Genomic DNA, 21,808 nt, shown 5'->3' on the forward strand with positions numbered 1-21,808 from the left:
CAACAAAACATTTTCTTGTGACCTTACGTCAGTTATCATGAAGCATAATTGCACCTGTTCTGCAGCTGTACAGATGTACGGATTTACAATGCAACATGTACGGGTTTATTATTTTGCACTACTGACAATTACTACACTACTGTCACTACAATGTTTTATCAAACAGTGGTCAAATATAGAAGCTAGAGTCTTTAATCTTTCTCATGATGCACAGTTTGTCCAGATCAATTAAGCGTGTGATGTTTTAATGTGCTGTGGAAGTCAAACATCAATATTCTTGGGCCGTCGCCAATCTTTGACCGCTTAGGGGTTTATACTTCTATTCTGCAAGGACTTCAAAAACTGATCAAAATTGGCATTAAGAAGATTTAGATTCCAAATAAATGCTGTTCCTTTGACCTTCCACAGAAATATTAAGCAGCACAACTGTTTTCAACATTGATAATAGTAAGAAATGTATCTTTAGCACCAAATCAGCATATTATTATGATTTCTGAAGGATCGTGTGACACTGAAGACTAGAGCAATAAATAGCTGCTAAAAGGAATACATTACATTTTCAAATATTCAAAATAGAAAACATGCAGCGTTGGTGAGTGCCACTTTTTAAAAACATTTGAATTGTAGCAGATCAACATCAGGTTTACAACAATGGACCAGTCCTAATAAATTTGGTAGTACTCAGATTATGCATTAGAATTAGTCTATGGGAGTTAATCCACCTGTTTTTAATGCTATAACATGTGCTGTGTGAACATCCCACAATAAATTAGTTGCTTTTCCCTAAAGCGGCAAAGACACATTGCAATGGACCAACTTCGATCCGATCGGATTCATTGCTGGGCTGAAGATGATGAAGTATCAGGTGGACAGCTGGGAGGAGATACTGGTCAAAGCAGAGGTGGGCCATGGCTATATGGACCGCCCCTGCCTGAATCCCACGGACCCCGACTGCCCGTTGTCAGCTCCCAACAAGAACACGACACGGGTGAGTTCAGCAGACAAGGGATGACATATCTGAAAATCATTTACGAGTATTTGGTTTTTTTTTTTTAAGTCATAGGCTGCAGATAAAGATTCACTCATTAAATCAATGTTGTTTTGCATCTCGCGCGTGTCTCTGATTTACCATCTGTCAAATTCTTAAGCCTTTTGACGTGGCTGGTGTTCTGACGGGTGGCTGCTATGGGCTTTCCAAAAAGTACATGCACTGGCAGGAGGAGCTTATCGTAGGTGGGACCAAGAAGAACGACAGTGGCAAACTTCTGAGGTAAGAGAAAACTTTGAGATTTAAACATTGAATGGATTCATGTTTTTTTTTTTTTACTTGTAATGGGAAGAAATCATTCTGAAAACCATAGAAGAGAGAGAAAGGCAAAAATGAAGTGTGTCTTTAAGTTTGTCACAGTTTGACAATTTTTGGGCATTGGGTGGCAGTGGATAAATGATCACTTTGTCTTTCCCTCTCTCGTATGCACTCACATATACACTGTGAGGTTTGTTTTTTGTTTCTTGCTTGGCAAGTTGTAATAATTAGTAAACTGCATATTAGTATTCATTCCCACAGACTGAAAGAAGCCCACACCTTTACTCTAAGAGCGAAACATTTTTCCCCAGACCTCTTTAGACTTGAGAGGGGATAGAATTCAGCATCCTCATTATGAAAGAATGTTACTATACGTCCCAAAAATGTTAATACACAACAGTGCTGGTGGCGGAAAATATTCTCTAGTGGCTCTGGAATCATCCGCTGTGATTTCTAGGAATCGTTTCACTCTGAAAACTGTGGTTTTCTGAAAAGAGAAAGCCAAGGGTTTTTCTTTCAAGAAGTGCTCATTGAACAATAGTAGGTTGACAGTCCACTTGAGGGAGTCTGTACTCTACAGTTGGGGAAGTTTTAGCTCGTCTGTGGAGCAAAGTGACAGGCCGCTGTTTTTCAGCATGTTAGTGGTTCTTTTTTGAGGTTTTTATCCCCAAGCAGTGACAGACAAGGTCAAGACCGTGTATGCGGTAGGATTCGTTTTTGCAGCAGCCATCATAAAACCTTTCCAGCATTTGTTAAATAAATAAAAAATATGAATAACAAAACTCAAACTTCTAATAACCTTAAAAAAATTTCATTTTTTATGTTGCTTTCAAAAAGTATATAAAAACTTGTTTTGAGACGAATTGGTTCAGTGAGGATGTGAGCTGACTCATGATTCAGAGTAAAGAGAGATAGAAAAGAGAGAAGACTTAGTTCAGTAAAGTTGATTCTGAATGATGTCAAGGGATTAGAAATATTTAACAGATGGTTCAATATATTGGTTATCTTCTCTGAGAATTTATATTTATATATTTTTCAACTGCAAATCTCAAAACCTTCTTGAATGTGTGTGTGAAGAAAAAGTTGATTCTCTTGAGTTTGTAGCAGTAGGCAAGTTTTGAGACCCACTACCATGTCATAAAATTGCTACCAGAAATAGTGGACCATCTGGGGACTTTTAGCACACTTTTTTCACACACTTATTCCAGTCTCACATCTGCTCAGCAGTGAAACACTTGGTCAGTTTATACCCGATGTTTGGTTCACCTTCACCCTACTCTTCCTCACAGTGCACAGGCCCTCCAGACCATGTTCCAGCTCATGACCCCAAAGCAGATGTACGAGCACTTGAAGGAATACGAGGAGGTCTCGCACATCAACTGGAACGAGGACAAAGCTGCTGCCATACTAGAGGCCTGGCAGAGGAGATACTCTGAGGTAAATGCCCGTCTCATCTGATGCTCTGTGGATGTCCAGACTGCAGTCTACTGTAGAGATATTTACAGGGCTTTTTTCTGCTGTAGTATTTGTAGTAATTCATTCGTGCATCAGGTTTTACTTTGCTTAAAACTGGACCTTGTTAGGAACTGTTTAGGAGGCCCGACTCATTCCTCCAGCCCGACGTTGTGTTTTCTGGAACATACACTCACATACATGCACTCATACAGTGTGAAGGCATTCATCTTGAGTCATAAGTAATGCATACATTCCAAAGGGGCTGGGTCTCTTGTGGTCAGGACCCAGCTGTTTAAGTGCAGTCTTTCAAAGGCATAGACTTCCCTTTTTTTCTTCCTCATACTTTAAACGCTCAGCTTAAATGTGAACTGGGAAAAACGGGGCACATCTGTAAAGTCAGGAACGGTTGTGATGGGACGCTGTAGAAATATGTACGCTAAAACCTTCATGTGTATTAGATGTGTTCTGTTATCTCATCCAAAATATTTCTTCAGGAGGTATTTCAGTCCTTTACATTGAGGTGTAGGAATGACATTTTTGCAGCATTTATATAAAATTTCAGGTTGTATAAATAAACATGAATTAAAAAAAATCAACTATAGTAATTTTAGAAATGAACATTTTTACTGAATTTATTAATAAAGTTTGTTTACATTAGTTGATGGATTAGGTGTCATGAACTAACACTATTTTTAAAGCAGTAATTAATGTTGCATAATGTTTATATTTTATATATAATATCTAAAGATATAAAAATAAACATAAATTAATGTATTATTAACAAATATATCTTAACAAAAGTACATTCGTAGTAAACATTATTTAGTATTTAGTAAAAATGACCATTATGCAACATTAATAAAAGTTTTATAGTATTATTTACTATTATTTAATGCATTAACTAATGTTTACAACTTGAACCTTATTTTAAAGTGTTAGCGAAATCATTTTAGCGTGATTTAATTATAGATTTTCTCATTTATTCTGAGGTGACAACATTACAGAACAGCCTGTTTTCGCTAGTGTGGGTGTCCGTTGCAAAACCAACCCCTCTTGGTGTGGCGGCCCCAGCACTTGTGTGTCTGTGTGTGTGTGGTATCTTTGTGTGTGTGTGTGTGTGTTTGACAGGACCGTCTGGAACACATTAACCCGCTCAGCGCGCAATCTCTTTCACAGCTGCCGTCCCATTGGTGGCTTGTGTGTGACATCATCTGGTCTCTGTTTTGTCAGCCTTGACCTCCGCTTGCCATAAGGGTTTCTTTCTGGTGTGTGTGTGTGCAGGGCTGAAGATGTGTGCATTTGTGGATGTGTGTGTGTGTGTGGTTTCAGGGGGGTGTGGGCGGGGTGATATTCATTTCTTGGATAATTGTGCTGGTGAAACATTTGTGGGACAGTGATTTCCACGTTATTTAATTACTTTCATTGGCCTGAGGGAAGCACAAAACAAAGAAAAGATGAGCAGTGAGAAGATTGTAGAAAGGGTGTAAATGAATTGAAGGTAAACACAATTAATAGTTTTTTGTCCTTCTTTCTTCCGTCCTGTGTGTCCTCAGGTTGTCCAGCAGAGCGTGTCAGTAAATTCGTCTCAGAAAGTTCTCACATTCACCACCACCACCTTGGAAGACATCCTCAAGTCCTTCTCTGATGTCAGTGTGATCCGGATCGCCAGTGGCTACCTCCTAATGGTAAACTAACTGCCCCATCTGAAGAGCTTTTGCTATATCTAGACTTCCTTCCCTTTTTTTTTCAGGTTCATTTACTATACTGTGTTTATGCATTTTAACCTGTTGAGGACTTGGATGAGTATTTGTGAATCTGTGGAGTATGGATCATTTCTGTAACATCATGTTATGGTCCATTCACACTAAAACCGTCATGACAAAATAACAGGAAAATGTGTTTCAAATGAATAAATAGTTTCAGGATTAGAAACATTCAAATCAACTCTGAAAAAAAAGAAGCAAATTCTGTGATCATGTACTCACTCTCAAATAGTTCCAAAACTGTGTGAGTCTCTTTCTTTTGTTGAACACGAGACTTTTTGAATAATGCTGGTCACTAGGCATTGATGAGAAACTCATACTCATACAGTTAAAATAATATTTTCAGTCAGTGCGTAAGTGTACTTCAAAGCATGACAAAAGATTATTAAAACAATGATTTAAAATGTACTTAAAAGTGTACTTCAATGTATCAGTCTATATAGTAATAAAAGTGTACTTTTTAAGATTTTAAGTACAATATAAGTGCACTTTTAAACATGCACAATTCAATTTTTATTAGATTAAAATTATTCCATCTTATAAAATTGCATCTCAAGACCTCTATATTCATGCTGTTGCAACTCCTTCTAGTTTGTTTTATTTAAACGCTCTCAAGAAAAATGTCCAGTTGGGGTCAGATGTGCCTGAAATAAGCCGAATTGTACAGGGATCTTAAAGACCAGTAGATCAACTGGTCAAAGCTGTGACCAAGCAGGTTTCTGCACACGTTGTACTGCTAATGTGAATTGCGAGTTTGAATGTTCTGTCTCTCTCTCTTCTGTTAAGTTAAAAAGCCTTGTAGATCCAAAAGCCTTGTACTTAGCCTCAAAATTAGATCAACTGATCTTTGATCACAATATATTGTGTGAAGGAGTTGGTAGAGATAGATCTTTTCATTTTAAAATCTTGTTTTTCATCCTGATATTCAGACTTGGTGTGTATAGGCCTTTAGTGTTATGTTACATGCAGCTTGCCAGTGCATGCCTGATCCTGCTGTGCTGTGACCGCACTCATGAGAACAGCGCTGCGGTAACGTGATAATGTCAGATTAACGCTACAGCTATATTATCTGTGTGCAGCTTGCCTATGCGTGTCTGACCATGCTGCGGTGGGACTGCGCCAAGTCTCAGGGGGCGGTCGGGCTGGCCGGAGTGCTGCTGGTCACTCTTTCTGTCGCCGCTGGACTGGGACTCTGCTCACTTTTGGGCATCTCCTTTAACGCCGCTACCACACAGGTACATCACACACACACACTAGCAAACCTGGATACCGTCGGCCGTGTAACATCTCTCACATGTAGCATGCTCTTTATGTGTTAAAGGTGTTGCCATTCCTGGCCCTTGGCGTAGGGGTGGACGATGTCTTTCTCCTGGCTCACGCTTTCAGTGAGACCGGCCAGAACAAGAGGATTCCATTTGAGGTGTGTTATCTCATCCCAAACATCCTGAAGAGCAGGGAACACTACTGAAAAACAACTGTTTTCTCCCACCACAAACCCTAAGAAGCGTAAAAGTGACTACACATCCAAAGATAGTGTTGAGACAAGGCAGACCGTCCAGAAATGAGGGAGCTAGCATGTTATCAGGAGGAAGGGGGATATCAGTGTGTACCCTCAGTGTACCCTCATGTTATCACTCACATAAAGGAATGTGTGTGTACCTGCCCTGGCCTGTGATGTAACTTCAAAAACACTGGAATACTTTGATCTGCTGAAGGCCACTGTATGATGTGTGACTCAAGACGTTTCCGCTAAACAACACAGATGAAAAAATGTACCATAGTACTACCATTGTTATGTTTTGATTTTAGATATGGTACCATGTTAGTACCATTGTTTTCTACGACATAATATATATATATATATATATATATATATATATATATATATATATATATATACATATACATATACATATATATATATATATATATATATATATATATAAATATAAAATATAAAAAATTTACACACACATGCATATATATATATTTCAGAAAAAATGTTATGTTTATATATTAAATATATTTTTATATAATATAATTTATATGAATATAACTGTATACATGTAAATACATGTAAATATTTTCTAAATATATACTGTTGGTGTGTGTGTGTATTTATATATACATAATAAATATACATGGTACAATGTATATATGTATATATTTATATATGTATGTATGTATATTAAGTTTATTTGCAAAAACAGAAAACATTTTTTAAATGTTCAAAAATCATGATTTTAATGTTAGTTTTATTGTGTAAGTTAGCTGTATTTGTACTTAATCAAAATAACCAGTTTTATTGAGATTCATTGGAATGCACAATGAAAAAAACATGATTTTTTAAAAAATTGTTAAAAACAGTTATGTGTTCTTGCAAATGAACTCTTCATGTTTATATATGTAAGTATGTGTAAGGATCCAGATTTACATTTCACAAACCTTAAGTGTTTGCTTAGTTTGAAGATGAAAATAACCAAAAGTACTCGGTTCATTCAACTCCAGACTATTTCTGAACCGACTATTCATTAAAAGATCAGCTCATTAGAGTCATTTGTTCATTAGTTGGTATTTTATACTTCTTACTTTTATCCATACTTTTGGCCTTTCTAGTATTATTCCCATCTGATATCATTCCTTTACCGTGGTACTGCCAGGTGTTAATCTTGAATCAGTTTCTGTGAAACCGTTTCAAGCACTGGCATTTGAGTTGTTAGTTTTACTTGCAAGACTCGACTGGACGACAGTAATCTTATGTGTATATGATCTGTGTTTTTTTAGTAGATTGTGTATACGTTTCCGTTGATTCATCTGTCAAGGGTATCTTTGTTTAGCTTTCGCGTGTGTTTCCGTGTGGTCGTGTATGAGAGGTGATTTAGATGACTCTCATGCAGACGGCTGAGTCCAGGCATGTATTTGCTTGTGTTTATGTGAGATTGCACAGCGTGCAGCGACACTTTTGTGTGGAAAGTAAACAGTTCCCCCGTAGGAGGAGAGAGAGAGAGAGATTGCAGAGCACTCCTGTCTTAAAACACGTCGTGTGTGGTCCCGCACGTCCTCAGATACCAGAAAAAACTTTCCCTCTTACTTTCCTTCTCCTCATCTCTACCTCTGTGTGTACGGAGGCGGGGTTTGGAACTGTTTCTCATGCATCTCGCACCCTGAATGGCTTTGAAACGATGAGAGAGAGTTTATCCTAACAAGACAGCGAGCCAATCGTGTTTCTGCACCCCGGGCTGCTTTGTTTAAAAGGATATGTCGTGCCTTTGATGGAAAATATATCTGTGTGAGTGAGGGATGAGGAGAAGGGAGGGAAAAGAAAATCTCTTTTTTGTGTTTTTCCTCTCTCTTAAAATCCGCATAATAATGGGGCGAGAAAGAAATCTTTTCATCAGAAGTTGAGCTTATGAAGTTGTCATGGCAGGTTGTGTGATTACCAGCTCTCTTCAATGAAAATATAAATGCAAGTTACACCTTCACAAAAGTCATAATGAATCTGGCAGTGATTTATTAAAGATGAATCATTGTCAGACTAAAGTTCTGTTCTTCTAATGTCTGTATCATTATTAACCAAAGTAATCTATGCCTGAGAGTGAAAATAAATGCTTTATTAATTTTTTTTATAAATCAAAGTAGATCTAAAACACCACCTACCCCATATTTGATCATTTACTTACAAAATAAATGGTACAAGGCTACAGCCGTGAAGCCAGTTTAGTTTTCAGGGTTCAAGAAAAGGTGGAAAAGCTAATATATAACAGTGTTTGTTTCAAGACACCTTGACTTAATAATTCTAGGGGTAAGAATAATATGCTTGCTGTTAATTTGATGACACTGTAACTTTTATTTCTGTCTTTCTTCCTCAGGACCGCACTGGTGAATGTCTGAAGAGGACTGGGGCTAGTGTAGCTTTGACTTCCATCAGTAATGTGACAGCATTTTTCATGGCCGCCCTTATTCCAATCCCAGCCCTCAGAGCTTTCTCTTTACAGGTTTGTGTGCTTTTTTTCATATTCTCGAACAGGAATGCATTTCAGATTGCTTGTCTGTAACACTTGTGTGTTTGTTTGTATTACAAATGGATGTTCGCCGAAATATCCCATGTCCGTACCAGCTCTTTCCTTGTACTGTGTGCGTGTTCCATACCTTCATTGACTCCAGATTTCTCCACATGACTTTTATTGATTACATTCATCAAACTGAGCGTGTGACAGGTTGAGCGAGCTGGCATGGCCCATAACCCCTCCTACAGCGTGTGATTAGTGCTACGGCCCCCTAAGTGTGCAGACTGTGGGCATGTAACTCAATCTGGGAGTGGGGGTGGGTCACACGGGTTGGTGTTCCACACATCTGTGGTGTATTTATGACCGCAAACCTGTGGAAGTGACATAGGAAAGAGGCTAAGCAAGAGATCAGCCCACAACCTGTTCCTGACTTAAATCAAGTTAAAGGGACAGTCGAATCAAAGTTCTGTCATCATTTACTCACTCTCATGTTGTGTCAAATCTGACTTTTTCTTCATTGGGACAAAAAAAGTAGATGTTCTGAAGACTGTGGCCTGGAGCTTTTACGCTTGCTAAATTTTCAATGAATCAAGTAAATGATGTGAATGTGATTAGCACATACTCATGAATGGAGATAAATGGCGATTTTCAGTCAATAATGTCTGTGCTCATACAAATCTATTGTAAGGCTGCAGAAGACCTCAGAGAATAGAACATAGAGTCACATGGACCACTTTTGCGACACTTGCACCATGTCCTAACTTTTTTGGCCTAACTACCTGCATAGCTGTACGGAGGCAGACGCAGAGATTTACACGAAACACGTTCACACAAATCTCAGCTTAAACCCTACAGACAAACAGCCCTTGTGCAGGACCCTTTGATATCTGCAAATGTAAACTGTCTGTATAGTGTTTGTGTCTGTTTGATGATTGCATATTTTTTTGATGAATGATGTGCGGGATGAGCCTGCCGACCACACACAAGACGTGGCTCATGCCTAAACATGCACACACACACACACACACACACACACACACACACACACACCCGTACAGCGCTGTAGATCTGTATTGGATTGATGTCTCACACACGTCTGTCAGACACACACACGCTGTTTTTCACCGCAGCGCACTCCAACTGGCACCTGTTCAATGGTGCCTGAAAACACTCATCTTCAAAACCGCTGAGATAACACACACACACACTGCTTTTGTAAACGTGTTATTTTGTGCTGTAACACACTCTTTTTACAGCTCTAGTGTCCACATGTGTTAACTTAAGCGGTTGTGTCCAAATATTTACTTCTGATTATGTGTACAAATGTGTGCACTTGAAGGTTTGTGTCCGAATATTTTTACTTAAGTTTTGTGGCTCAACTTCTCTAAATTAGAAAATGCTTCAAAATTCATAAAATCATATTTTTGTCTTTAGAAAGATTTTTTTTTTTTAAATAAAAGAATACTTTAATTCAGCAAGGGTGCAATAAATTGATCGAAACTGACAGAAAAAGACATTTATAATGTTACAAATGTAGTCAGTGTCAAAAAAAAATTCTTGTTCGACGAAGAATCCTGGAAGAAGGTTTTTTAATTTTAAACGGTTGTGTAACAAATCATTTTTAAATTATAATGTAACATCACTGGTGCTCACTATTCACAAAGGAAACATGTTGTCTTTATTAAAATATAGTAAATCGCCATCTTTGATAACATTACAGAAGTGTGACGCTATTTCTTTGTTGCAATCATGTTGTGTTTCAATTCTTCTGTCTCTATTTAGCACTGTTTTTGGCACCTTTCTCTCTTTCACTCTTTTTATCTATTTCTTTGGCAGCATAACAGCGAGCGCGCGTCACCAAATCTCACTGTAGAATCACTCGTGCACATTCTCTCATCTGTTCTCTCTGTTCCTCTCATGTGTTGATAGATTTGCTAGTGTGTTGTCTAATGCAGTGACATTCACACAGTTTTAAGTGTAGATGAAGTGTCCAAATGCTTTTTGGAGTTGCTTTGTTTACATGAGTTTCTCTCATTGTGTCTTGGCTCTGTCAGGCTGAGCTGCTCTCTGGGTGGTCTGGCAGTCTGACATAACTCCATCCTCCAGCCGTAAAAAAATACACCCTAACTAGGGCAGGCATGCTTCAATCTGCCGTCTCTCTCTCTCTGTTTTCCTAGGTTTCTGACTTTCATTGTCATTAGTTATTCTGTGAGCTTCAACCGAATGAATCAGGATTAAAAGTTTCAGATCACTTGTTTGTTTCTCCACACTGTTAAGGAGCTCTTGGCCCGGTGAAGTCTTTTTAGTAAGCTTGTGATATATTGGCTCTGAAAGAAAGTGGCGGTTTCCCAAGGTCAAGAGAGCCACATCTAGCTGGAAGTCTTTTCTCCAGTTCTTTATATGGAAGAGTGTGGATTGAATTATGATTTTAATAGCAATGTGATTTACATTTAGAAATGTAGGCGGGCTTCACCCAATCTGGATGAGCCTAAATGTAATTTGGGGATGGCAAGAGTTGTGGTTTTTATTTGTTTGTCATTCATCTCTTCTGAAGAGGATAATTGTCTAAAATTGAATTTGTTGGGATCGTTGTGGTTTTGGCAGAGGCCCTCTGCAGATGTGCGGGTGTCGCTGTGTGTGATAATTTTGTGTGAGTGTGAATATGTGCTTAACATCTTCATTTTCTCTCTCAGGCTGCAGTGGTCGTGGTGTTTAACTTCGCTATGGTGCTGCTCATCTTTCCTGCCATCCTCAGCATGGACCTGTACCGCCGAGAGGACCGCCGCTTCGACATTTTCTGCTGCTTTGTCAGGTAGCACACAAACATTCACCTGGCTAAAAGAAGACGCATCTTAAATACATTTGAAAGGGGTGCAACATTCTCGATAAATTTTGCTAACTTTTTTAAAGTTTCCAGAAATTTACCAGTAATGTTCTGCCCTTTTGTAATCTAATTATATTTAATGCACACTTAGCGTAACTCTCCCCTAATATATAATGTTTAGCACATTTAATTTATTTTTACAACCATTTTTACCTTTAAGTCCTCAGATGTCCTTATAGGGATGTTTTTGTCCCTTATGTATATTAAACCAAAAAATAAACACTTTTCATACTTTGTCCTACATACTTTTTTTTAAGAGTCTTATTTATTTCTATAATCTTTTGTAACATTATGTCTGTCTTTACTTTTACTTTAAATCAATTTAATGCATTCTTGCTATTTAAAACGATTAATGTCTTTAAAAAACAATGACGAACCCAAACAATAGTGTACACACACAAACATATTTTCCATTAGCTGTTCTATATGTATAACTTTTTAACTAGTGAGTTTAAAGATGGGTTATTATAATCGTGAATTATAATTTTCAAATTAGTATTTCAAAGTATAGCGGAACAAGCACAGACAAACAACCTCACACTGCACTATAACCATCCATCTCTTTTTCTCTGAGGCCAGGGTGTGATATGCTTTTGTGATCTTTCCAAACAAATTCATTTAGATATAATATATACAACAGCCTGTTATGACACTGAGTGCCGTATAAACACAATTAAGAATCAACCTGCCCTAACATCTATACTTTTTGTGCATATGTGCGTGTGTTGATGTTTATCTCTGTCTGAGGCCCCGGGCCCTCAAATAAGACATGCTGTTGCCTCTCCTGCATGCTGCAGCATTTCTTGGTGTCTGATGAGAGAGAGAGAGAGAAAGCAAGTGGGCTATAGGCACATACTTTACCTTCTTAGTCATGCCCCCAAACTCCTGCAGGAAATTAAACCTGATGCCTTAACTTTCACCATGGTTGAAACGCTTGCTTTCTAGTCACTGATACTCACTAGTGTCTCGGCCTTAACTTGACTGGAAAGCTGATTGTGGTTGTATTTACATGCATTTTTACACGAGCGCTCAAGAGTAATGAGTTGCCACATCTAAAGGTTCTTTACAAGCAACACTAGCTAACACTCTGTCCATATAGAAAACCATAGAAAAGAAACAGGCTCTGTTACAAAACCTACATTTGCTAGGGCAGCATACTAACCACCATTGACCCTAAGCCGCAAATGGCGCCCTGCACAGGAAACTCAACTTTCATTTTATTTCAGTACAGCTTGATGATAGCATGTTGCTGAGCTAACAGCTTGATAATTTAATAATAGTAATAAAAATATACGGAACACATGTTGGATATGTTTTATTCACTTTCTTTTACCTCGTTCAAAATCCTGTATTGTTTTTTTTTTAATGCTACATTCCAATTTGAATACTACCCATTTGAACTACAAACACGAAAAAAGGAACTACAAATATGGCAGATGTGCTAGGTGGATGCTTATGTGTAGCGATTTAGATGAAAGGTTATACATTAATAACCTGTATGTAACCTGATAAAATTACATTTGATCTGCAACAACATTGTACATTTTTATAAAGATAAATTAGTCCAGTAACTCTTAAATGCTTTATTATGCAAAAACATGAGGAGAGTTCTTTGTAAGAATGACCCACGACTAGTAGATCGATGTGCTTCTTCGATTCTCTCCAATACGTTAGGATGAATTCTTGCGGAGTCTAAATTAAATAACTGAAATATGAAGTGTATATGAATACATTAACAGTGACAAAATGACTGACAGGCCAATAAGCGACAGAATGCATGTTAATTGTTAAAGACGCAATTATGACACGATAGTACTTTTTCAACACTTAAAAGTGTCTACTTTCTTCACACAACAAGTACTTTTTTGTGCATAGTGTGAGTAGGTGAATTGGGACGCTACACAACTGTGTCACGTGCATTGCGGGGTTGGATTCTCTCTTAAGGGTGCATACGATGCTAAAAATTTGTCCCAAAAAGTTTTTGTAACATATTTTATAGTAAATGTTAGTCTATACAAGCCAACTTCTTCTGGCTCTTCTGTATCATTTCCTGTTACCATGATATAAATCGATATTGCAGGAAATTCCACACATAATCAACTATTACATGGTGCTTTTGTGTTACTGAAATGCACTTTGTCTGTCTCTTGCTTTCCTTTAGTCCTTGCGCTAACCGGGTGATCCAGTTGGAGCCGCAGGCGGCGTACGCTGACTCCTCTGCTGAATCCAGCCGCTACAGCCCTCCACCCTCCTACAGCAGCCACAGCTTCGCCCAGCACACCCAAATCACCATGCAGTCCACCGTACAGCTGCGCACAGAGTACGACCCCAGAACACAGGCCTACTACACCACGGCCGAGCCCCATTCTCACATCTCCGTTCAACCCTGTGCCCCCAATCCCAACCACAACAACAACAACAACAACCGCACCAACAGCAGCAGTGCAGGGCCGGGACCGGCTTCTGATACAGCATCCTGCCAGAGTCCCGACGGCACGAGCTCCACACGAGACTTGCTATCTCAATTTGGGGAGTCTAGTCTACGCTGTCTGGAGCCGCCGTGTTCACGATGGACGTTTGCATCGTTCGCTGAAAAGCACTATGCGCCGTTTCTGCTGCAGCCGACAACAAAGGTGAGGGTAAATGTTGTGCACATTGTCTGATTGGAAGTGGGATTATGGATGCCAGCGATGAGCTAATATCCTGGCGTTGAACGAGCAACAGTGTATCTCGTGTTGTGTAAGTGTTATTTTGTGAGTCAAGGCCTTCTGAAAACCACAAACACCTCAAAGAGGGCAGAACTTCGTCATAAGACACTAAAACAGCAGTAGTTTCAGATGTAGCCAAACCCTGACTCATATCTGACTTTTTGTGTTTCCTATCAGGTGGTGGTGATTTTTCTCTTCTTGGCACTGCTCGGGGTCAGTCTGTATGGCACCACCCGTGTCCGGGACGGTTTAGAGCTGACTGACATTGTGCCACGAGAGACAGGCGAATACGACTTCATTCGTGCCCAGTTCCGCTACTTTTCCTTTTATAACATGTACGTGGTGACCCAGAAAGCTGACTACGCACAGATCCAGCCTCAGCTCTATGAGCTGCACCAGCGCTTCGGCACTGTGAAGTACGTCCTGCGGGAGGAGAACGGCCAGCTCCCACCCATGTGGCTGAATTACTTCAGAGACTGGCTGCAAGGTAATACACTCCGATGTGTAATCGATCAGCCTTGAGTCAGAGACCATTGGTGGAGGTCAAACCCAAAGGCCAAACCTTTAAAAATGAAAATTCTGTCATTAATTACTCACTCTCATGTCGTTCCAACCCCGTAAGACTTTCATTCATCTTTGGAACACAGATGAAGATATTTATTCTCATAGCTTCATAAAATTTAGGTTGAACCACTGATGTCACATGGAGTATTTGTGACATCAGTGGTCTGATGAACAAAGGCCTTGCAGGTTTGGAATGACATGAGTACCTGAATAATTAATGACAGAATTACAATTTTTAGGTGAATTATCCCTTTAAATAAACTGCAAAAGGTCTGGTCATATTGATTAAAGCTCATTTTGACCAAAAACTGCACTTTTAGACAGGAAGGGATCACCTGACTTGAAATAAAGGGACCAACCTAAACATATGCTTTTCTTCTGTTTGTTTTCTACATAAATGTCAATAAAAAAAAATTTTTTAAACAATGATGCATTAAATTGAAAAGTGAAAGTGCAGATATTAAATTACAAATTAAGGGTGTTCTTTTGGACTTTCAAACAAAAACAAAAAAGAAATGTTTCATGGTTTTCACAAAAATATTAAGCAGCACAGTTGTTTTTTAACATTGATAATTAAAAGAAATAGCATCAAATCAGCATAGTAGAATGATTTCTGAAAACTCACATTTCAGCTTGCCATCACAGGAAGAAATTACATTTCTAAATATATTAAATTGAAAACAGTTACTGTAAACTGTAATAATATTTCACTACGTTACAGTTTTACTGTATATTTGATCAAATAAATTATAAGAAAGTTCAATAAGAGACTTCTTTCAAAAGCATGGAAAAAATCCCAACATTTCATTTGGCAGTAAATAATTACATTTTGAGTTTTACAAAATCATTTCATTCCTACAGACGCTCGATTTCCAGACGTTCCAGTGCCTTGCTTCACTGGAGCCGGGTTTTACATCAGTTTTACCCACGTCAGATCATCTGTTTCTCACAAACATCAATCACACAGCTAAACCTCCAAATCTGTAACACATTTAATGTCTTAAAACGGATTATGATCCGAGAGTGAGATTTAAATGGAGCGATTAAAACCAGAGAGTGAAAATGTGTGTGTGGGGGGGAATAAAGAAACCGTGTGGGGACACAAAAATGCAATTGAGGTGAGAGTGAAAAAAACAAGTAGATTGGGAGATACGGGGCATGTCCCTGCAACATCTTTTTCCTTGTGGCCTCCTCAACAGTGGCTTCTTTCAGAATGCCGTATCTAATCCCGGGCGGGCCATATTCAGAAGCAAACCTTGTTTTGCCCACTTTCTTTCTCTCTCGCAGCTCTTTAGAAAGGCATACCTGTCTCCAAACGGCTTCTGGCCAGACAGAGTTTGGGTGGCATGTACAGACTTGCTTTGTCGGCCAAACAGAACCTCAAACATCATTACTGTTTTCCAATGACTTTCCTTTGTTTTTATCCTTTCAGCACTCTCATTGGACCACATGTTTTCTTTTTCAGTGCAGGGGCAGCATCTCTATGGGTGCGTTTACTGTGCGTTATGTATGTGTCTATGGGCTTCAGTAAAGGCTGTTCCAGAGAGGGTGGAGAGAGCTGTCTTTAATATTGTGGTTTGAAATGGTTTGACAAATTGGTCACAGACAGTGAGGCGAGGGAGAGAGAGAAAGCAATGTGCCCCAGAAACAGACCACTGGCGTTGAGGAGAGAGGGGGGAGAGTTGGAGTCGGGGATGACTGAGAGGAAGGGTTATCATGGTTTTTGTATAACCTTTTAAACGAGGTACTCAAAATAATGTGTGTGTCCTGGCAGGTCTGCAGGAGGCGTTCGATAAGGACTGGCAGGCCGGTAGGATCACGCAGGGGAACTACAAGAATGGCTCTGATGATGGCATCCTGGCCTACAAACTCCTGGTGCAGACCGGCCGCAGAGACAAGCCAGTCAACATGAACCTGGTGAGAAACCAAACAGACTTGAGTAAGATCAGGTAGATTTCAATGTCCCATGATTCTCAGTGAAAGGAGATTGAGCCAGTCTCCCTGATTTGTTTAGAAATAAAATCTCACCTGTATCCACCCTAGTTTATTTATTTATTTGTGTGTGTGTGTGTGTGTGTGTGTGTGTGTGTTTAGTTACTGAATGTGAAAATTACCACAATATATTTTTCTTATTTTTACTTAGTAATATTACATATAATATTTATAATTTTAGTTTTTATATAAGATTTATATATTTTTTAATAAATGTTATTTTATATATAAAATGACATTGTTGATGATAATAATAATAATAATATAAATTGTTATTTTGCTATAGTTTATATAATAAATATTTATATTTATTTTAATGTCATTTTATATATATTATTACATTTGAGATGATGATAATAATAATAATAATAATAATAATAATAATAATAATAATGACCTCTTAATTATTATTGTCTCATATTATTACATTAATATTTATTATTCATATTATATTAATTTGGAAGTTATTTTGATGATAAGATTATTGAGTTCCCAAATTATTATTATTAATGTTATTATTATTGTTATCGTCATCATTATATGATACAATATTAATGTTAAGGTACAGTTAAACAACTGCCGACCCCCTATCCTTATTTCTTTTCTAAATATATTGACACATTAAATGAGCTTCTCTCTGAATGACATGAACAAGATGTTTGCGTGAATCTCTGATGACGGAGGGGTGCTTGGGTTGATATGTGTTTAGGAACCACACCTGGCTTCTGTATGTCCGTCTATATCTGTCCTCATTCTCTCTCTCTCTCTCTCTCTCTCTCTCTCTCTCTCTCTCTCTCTCTCCCTCTCTCTCTCTCTCTCTCTCTCTCACAATGATTGTTTTACCAAGCACAGGAATTTAAAGCTCTCGATGGGGCTGCAACTTGCCTCTGAAAAAGCAATTAAGTCTTCATTTAAACCATTTGTTCCACTTTCTTGCTGCAGGCGTAAAGCTCGCCTATACAACTTTTTCAGGGCTCCTTTAGAGGGGCCTTGTCAAGAACAAATCCCTGCACACAAACACACACACACACACACACATGGTCACACCGGCAAAAAATCTAACAGGTTAACACATTAACAGTTTCCAGTTGCTACCCAGCATGAAATGTCAGGCAAGAGGAGAGCAAAAATATGAAAAATACAAAGCATACCACATGCCAGAGGGGCTGGAGGGTGGGGAGGAGCGGAGCGGAGCGGACGTCTGCAAAAGAGTGTGTGTGTGTTTGAGAGTGTGTCGTCTTGTCGGGTAATTGGCAATGCACACATAAGGCCAGAAATGATTTGCATTTTTGTTGTTTTAAAGTGGTCATTATTGTGCTGAACCATTGCCAGTTGAATGGGAAAGAAAATCCAGCCGATCTGTGTTGGTGTGCGGCCTGTGATGTCATTTCCTCTGCTTGTGAGGGAAGAGGGGCGGCAATGGGCCAGGAGGCCGCCAGCTTCGCACTGTGTGCTTCCCGTGACAGCTTGAAGACATACAGTTGTTGCGCATCCTGCTGCTTAATGCAATCCAGATCTTTGGACTCCAAGTCCACTTTTTTCTCTCCCGCCTCTCGCTTATTCCCTTCTCTTGGAACTGCTGCCATGTCCTCTTTCACTCGATACAGAGGCGGGAATCACAAGCTGCCTCTCTCATTCTGGTCACCATAAAAGTCATCCTGGTATTCCTTGAGTACTTTCTTTTTTTTCCCTCATCTGATAAATTTTTTATTATTATTATTATTATTATTGAAATATATTACATAGAAAATCAGAACAGCTAAACATCAGATTTTTTCTTATTTATTCTTTATTTTGCTTTTATTTTCGTATTAAATTAAAAACAATACAGTTCAGTGTTTAATAATTTATCTAATAATTGTATGTGTTTTTAATTTAGATTAATCAATTGAAAGTAAATACACCTCATTGTTTTAATTTATTTATTTATTTTAAAACCAGTGCAGGTAAATGTCTTTTTTTTTTTTTTGTCCATACATAATAATTTTTTTTATTTTATTTTAGTTTTTGTTTAACATCCCATGATTATTTTTTTTCATTTTTACATTGAAAACCAGTACAGTTAAATTATTTCCCCTCTCACCTCTTTATTTAAGTATTTATTTTCAGATGAAAATCAGTGTAGGATCTCAGGATATTTTTTTTTTCTTTTCTTTATAAACAATTGGTTTCAAGCGTTGAGTGGGATTTTAAGTCATTGTACTATCAAAAATCCTTCATTTTGCCTTCACGGCAGGAGCCTTCTGTGGCGCCAGGCATTGTGGGTATCTATAGGGGTCAGGAAAAGCAAGTGTTTGCAACATTTGTACAGATGTTGTGTTATTTTTATAGCTCTCCTCCATTTGCTGGGTGGCATTTCCTCCAGTGTTAACAGCAAGGTTAACTGCACACAGACGCGCTCAGGGACTCTGGCCAATTTTTTTATTGTTACACTAACTCAAGCTATTTTTCTCTCACTCACTCTCATTTCTACACCCCCCCCCCCCCAAACACACACACACTAATACACACTGACCCCCAGTTCCTGTAGATTTATTTTCTCGAGAAGCATGTATGGCATTGAGTGTGATGCCGTACTGACTTTGCCTTCACAGGAGGTAGCTAGCTCAGCGCTAGGTGAGAAGTGAAGCGTTTAGAGATTGCTATAGTGCTGGTGTGCATTCACAATACTCGCTTATATAGTACATACGTTAGTGTACTTATTCAAGAACTTACAGTAGTGTTAGCAAACAAACCGTGTTGTTTGAGCAGTTATAATTTACATTTTCTTTTCATCTCCAGCTAACTAGGCAGCGTTTGGTGAACGCCGATGGAATCATCAACCCAAATGCCTTTTACATTTATTTAACTGCCTGGGTGAGCAATGATCCAGTGGCCTACGCTGCATCCCAGGCCAGCATCCGTCCGCACCCTCCTGAGTGGCTCCATGACAGGACAGACTCCATTCCTGTCAGCAGACTCAACAGTGAGTACTGTTCATTTATCACAGAGTCCTCAAAGTATTATGCTACATTTTTGATTGTATCCAGTTATCTTTAGCTCATATGCTTTGTGAGCACACCTATTTCATCACAAAGAGCAACAGAAGGCATTAATGCATTAATTGATTTGGTTTTGCTTAGTTTGTATTGGTGGTTTGGAAATTAAACATCGTAAATCTGAGAATAAACTTCGGGAATTTTCTTGTTTTTAGGCCTAACGATGACGTCAGCATGTAATAGCATTCACAAAGCATTTTACTTCTTTAATGTTACTCATTTCAAAGTAAAACAGAACATTAAATAATAAAATATAATAGAGATTTATCTTATTTTATGGTCACACTTTATTTTAAGGTACAATTCTCGCTATTTACAAACTATTAACTATAGTTGTTGCCTTAATAAACTCCTAAAAACTTTAGTTTTTTTATTATAGATTTTATTTTATTAGATTTATATTTGTTTTATTTAAATGAATGAATTAATAACTTTTTGTTTATATTTTTATTTGTTTATATTTATTATTGGTTTTATTGTTGTTTATACATATTTTTTATATTATGAATGAGTCTAAATAATTAATCCAAAACCATTCACCTGTCCATTTTTAAAATAAAGATATAAATAAATCTGAATCACTTGGAGTTTATCATTAAATATAAAGGACTATTAGTATTCTGTTAACATTCTTAACAAGACGTCTGACATTTGGCTGATAGTCAGGCAGCGAAAGTGGGTTTATTCAATTTGTAGTCGTATCTTTAAAGTTAACAGTGACACCGGGCCGCGTGAGCTTGTGTACAGTGTGTGTGTGTGTGTACAGTACACAGTGGGCGCTTGGGAGAAATGTGACTGGATAACAAGCTGAAACGGCCTCTCCGACTCTGACCCCCCTGCAGCAGGCTGGCAGACGTCCAGCTCCCATCCTGATGGAAATTTATAGTGGAGATTATAACGGGGCAAAAGCATGTTTAGAAAGTGGTCCTGCCTGACCCCTTCAGGCACTGGAACACACACTCAGATATTCCCTCCCTTCCACCCACACGCCCTTCACAGAGGCTCTCACACACACCTCCGGAGCGCTAGTCATTCTGGGTCACATTCTTCTGATTTTATTTGTGGTTTTAAGACTGCCGCTTATCCAAGTCCAGTAGCCGGAGTGATGAGTCATTCCAGGCCTGCTGCTGAAAGCCCTGCAGTGCACACAAGCTTTGATGACAGGTGATAACTGTCAGCATGAATTTGGCAATGCTCAAATGTTTGATGGTCGTCCGTGTGTGTTCGTTCCCCGAGAAGAGCAGGGGGATATTTCAGCGCAGATTTTTGACAGCATAATTACAGCAGATCACAGTCAGGATTGACACCCGACTGCATGTCGAGATATGATAGCTGGTAATTTAGCCCCCTCTCCTTCCCGGGGCGGTAAAGAAATCGACATGTTTAATGAGTGCAGTCTGTCACCTTGAGAACGCTGATGTCCTTTATGTTAACTATGATTTGCTAAGAGTGAGAGATGATGCATTCGAAAAAAATAAATGTAATTTTAATGATAAAAGATTAAAAATGCTATGGTAAAAACATAGCATACAACCAGTGTGTTTCACAAGTTCAAAGTGGATTGTATTGTAATTGAATAGGTAGGTTTATTAACATTATATCAGTTAATGAAGCTAATACCGTTAAGTTCCGACAGCTACAGCTACAGCAGTGTTTGTTTTTTTATCATAATTTTCACAGATTTTTACAGGATGTGGCTTGTTGTAAAAGTGAAATCTACATTACAATTATCTCATCACTATGGCCATCTTTGCATTTATCTTCTGCAGTTCCTGCCGCTGAGCCCATCGAATATGCACAGTTTCCCTTCTACCTCAACGGGCTTCGCGAGACGCCACAGTTCGTGGAGGCCATCGAGAGCGTCCGCGCCATCTGCAACAACTACAGCCGTCAGGGCCTGCCCAGCTATCCCAACGGCTACCCCTTCCTCTTCTGGGAGCAGTATGTAGGCCTGCGCCACTGGCTCCTGCTGTCTATCAGCCTCGTGCTGGCCTGCACCTTCCTGGTGTGCGCCGTCTTCCTGCTCAACCCCTGGACTGCCGGAATCATAGTGAGTTTCTCCTTTAGATGTGTCAGGGTTTCGTGCAAACG

General features: G+C 38.7%; 1 protein-coding gene across 1 annotated transcript in view; it reads left to right on the top strand.

Annotated features, from left to right (window-relative positions):
- The window catches only part of ptch1 (patched 1), a 53,077-nt gene that overhangs the window by 18,344 nt on the left and 12,925 nt on the right, over positions 1–21,808 (top strand). The window contains exons 6-18 of the mRNA XM_052563850.1: positions 790–988; positions 1,149–1,270; positions 2,596–2,743; positions 4,315–4,446; positions 5,604–5,759; positions 5,846–5,944; positions 8,394–8,519; positions 11,225–11,343; positions 13,577–14,048; positions 14,301–14,610; positions 16,462–16,604; positions 19,461–19,644; positions 21,487–21,767. Of these exons, the coding sequence (XP_052419810.1) occupies positions 790–988; positions 1,149–1,270; positions 2,596–2,743; positions 4,315–4,446; positions 5,604–5,759; positions 5,846–5,944; positions 8,394–8,519; positions 11,225–11,343; positions 13,577–14,048; positions 14,301–14,610; positions 16,462–16,604; positions 19,461–19,644; positions 21,487–21,767 (2,491 nt within the window). The remainder of the gene's footprint in view (positions 1–789; positions 989–1,148; positions 1,271–2,595; positions 2,744–4,314; positions 4,447–5,603; positions 5,760–5,845; positions 5,945–8,393; positions 8,520–11,224; positions 11,344–13,576; positions 14,049–14,300; positions 14,611–16,461; positions 16,605–19,460; positions 19,645–21,486; positions 21,768–21,808) is intronic.

The sequence above is a fragment of the Carassius gibelio genome, chromosome B8 (genome assembly GCF_023724105.1).
Source record: "Carassius gibelio isolate Cgi1373 ecotype wild population from Czech Republic chromosome B8, carGib1.2-hapl.c, whole genome shotgun sequence".
NCBI classification, from domain to species: Eukaryota; Metazoa; Chordata; class Actinopteri; order Cypriniformes; family Cyprinidae; genus Carassius; species Carassius gibelio.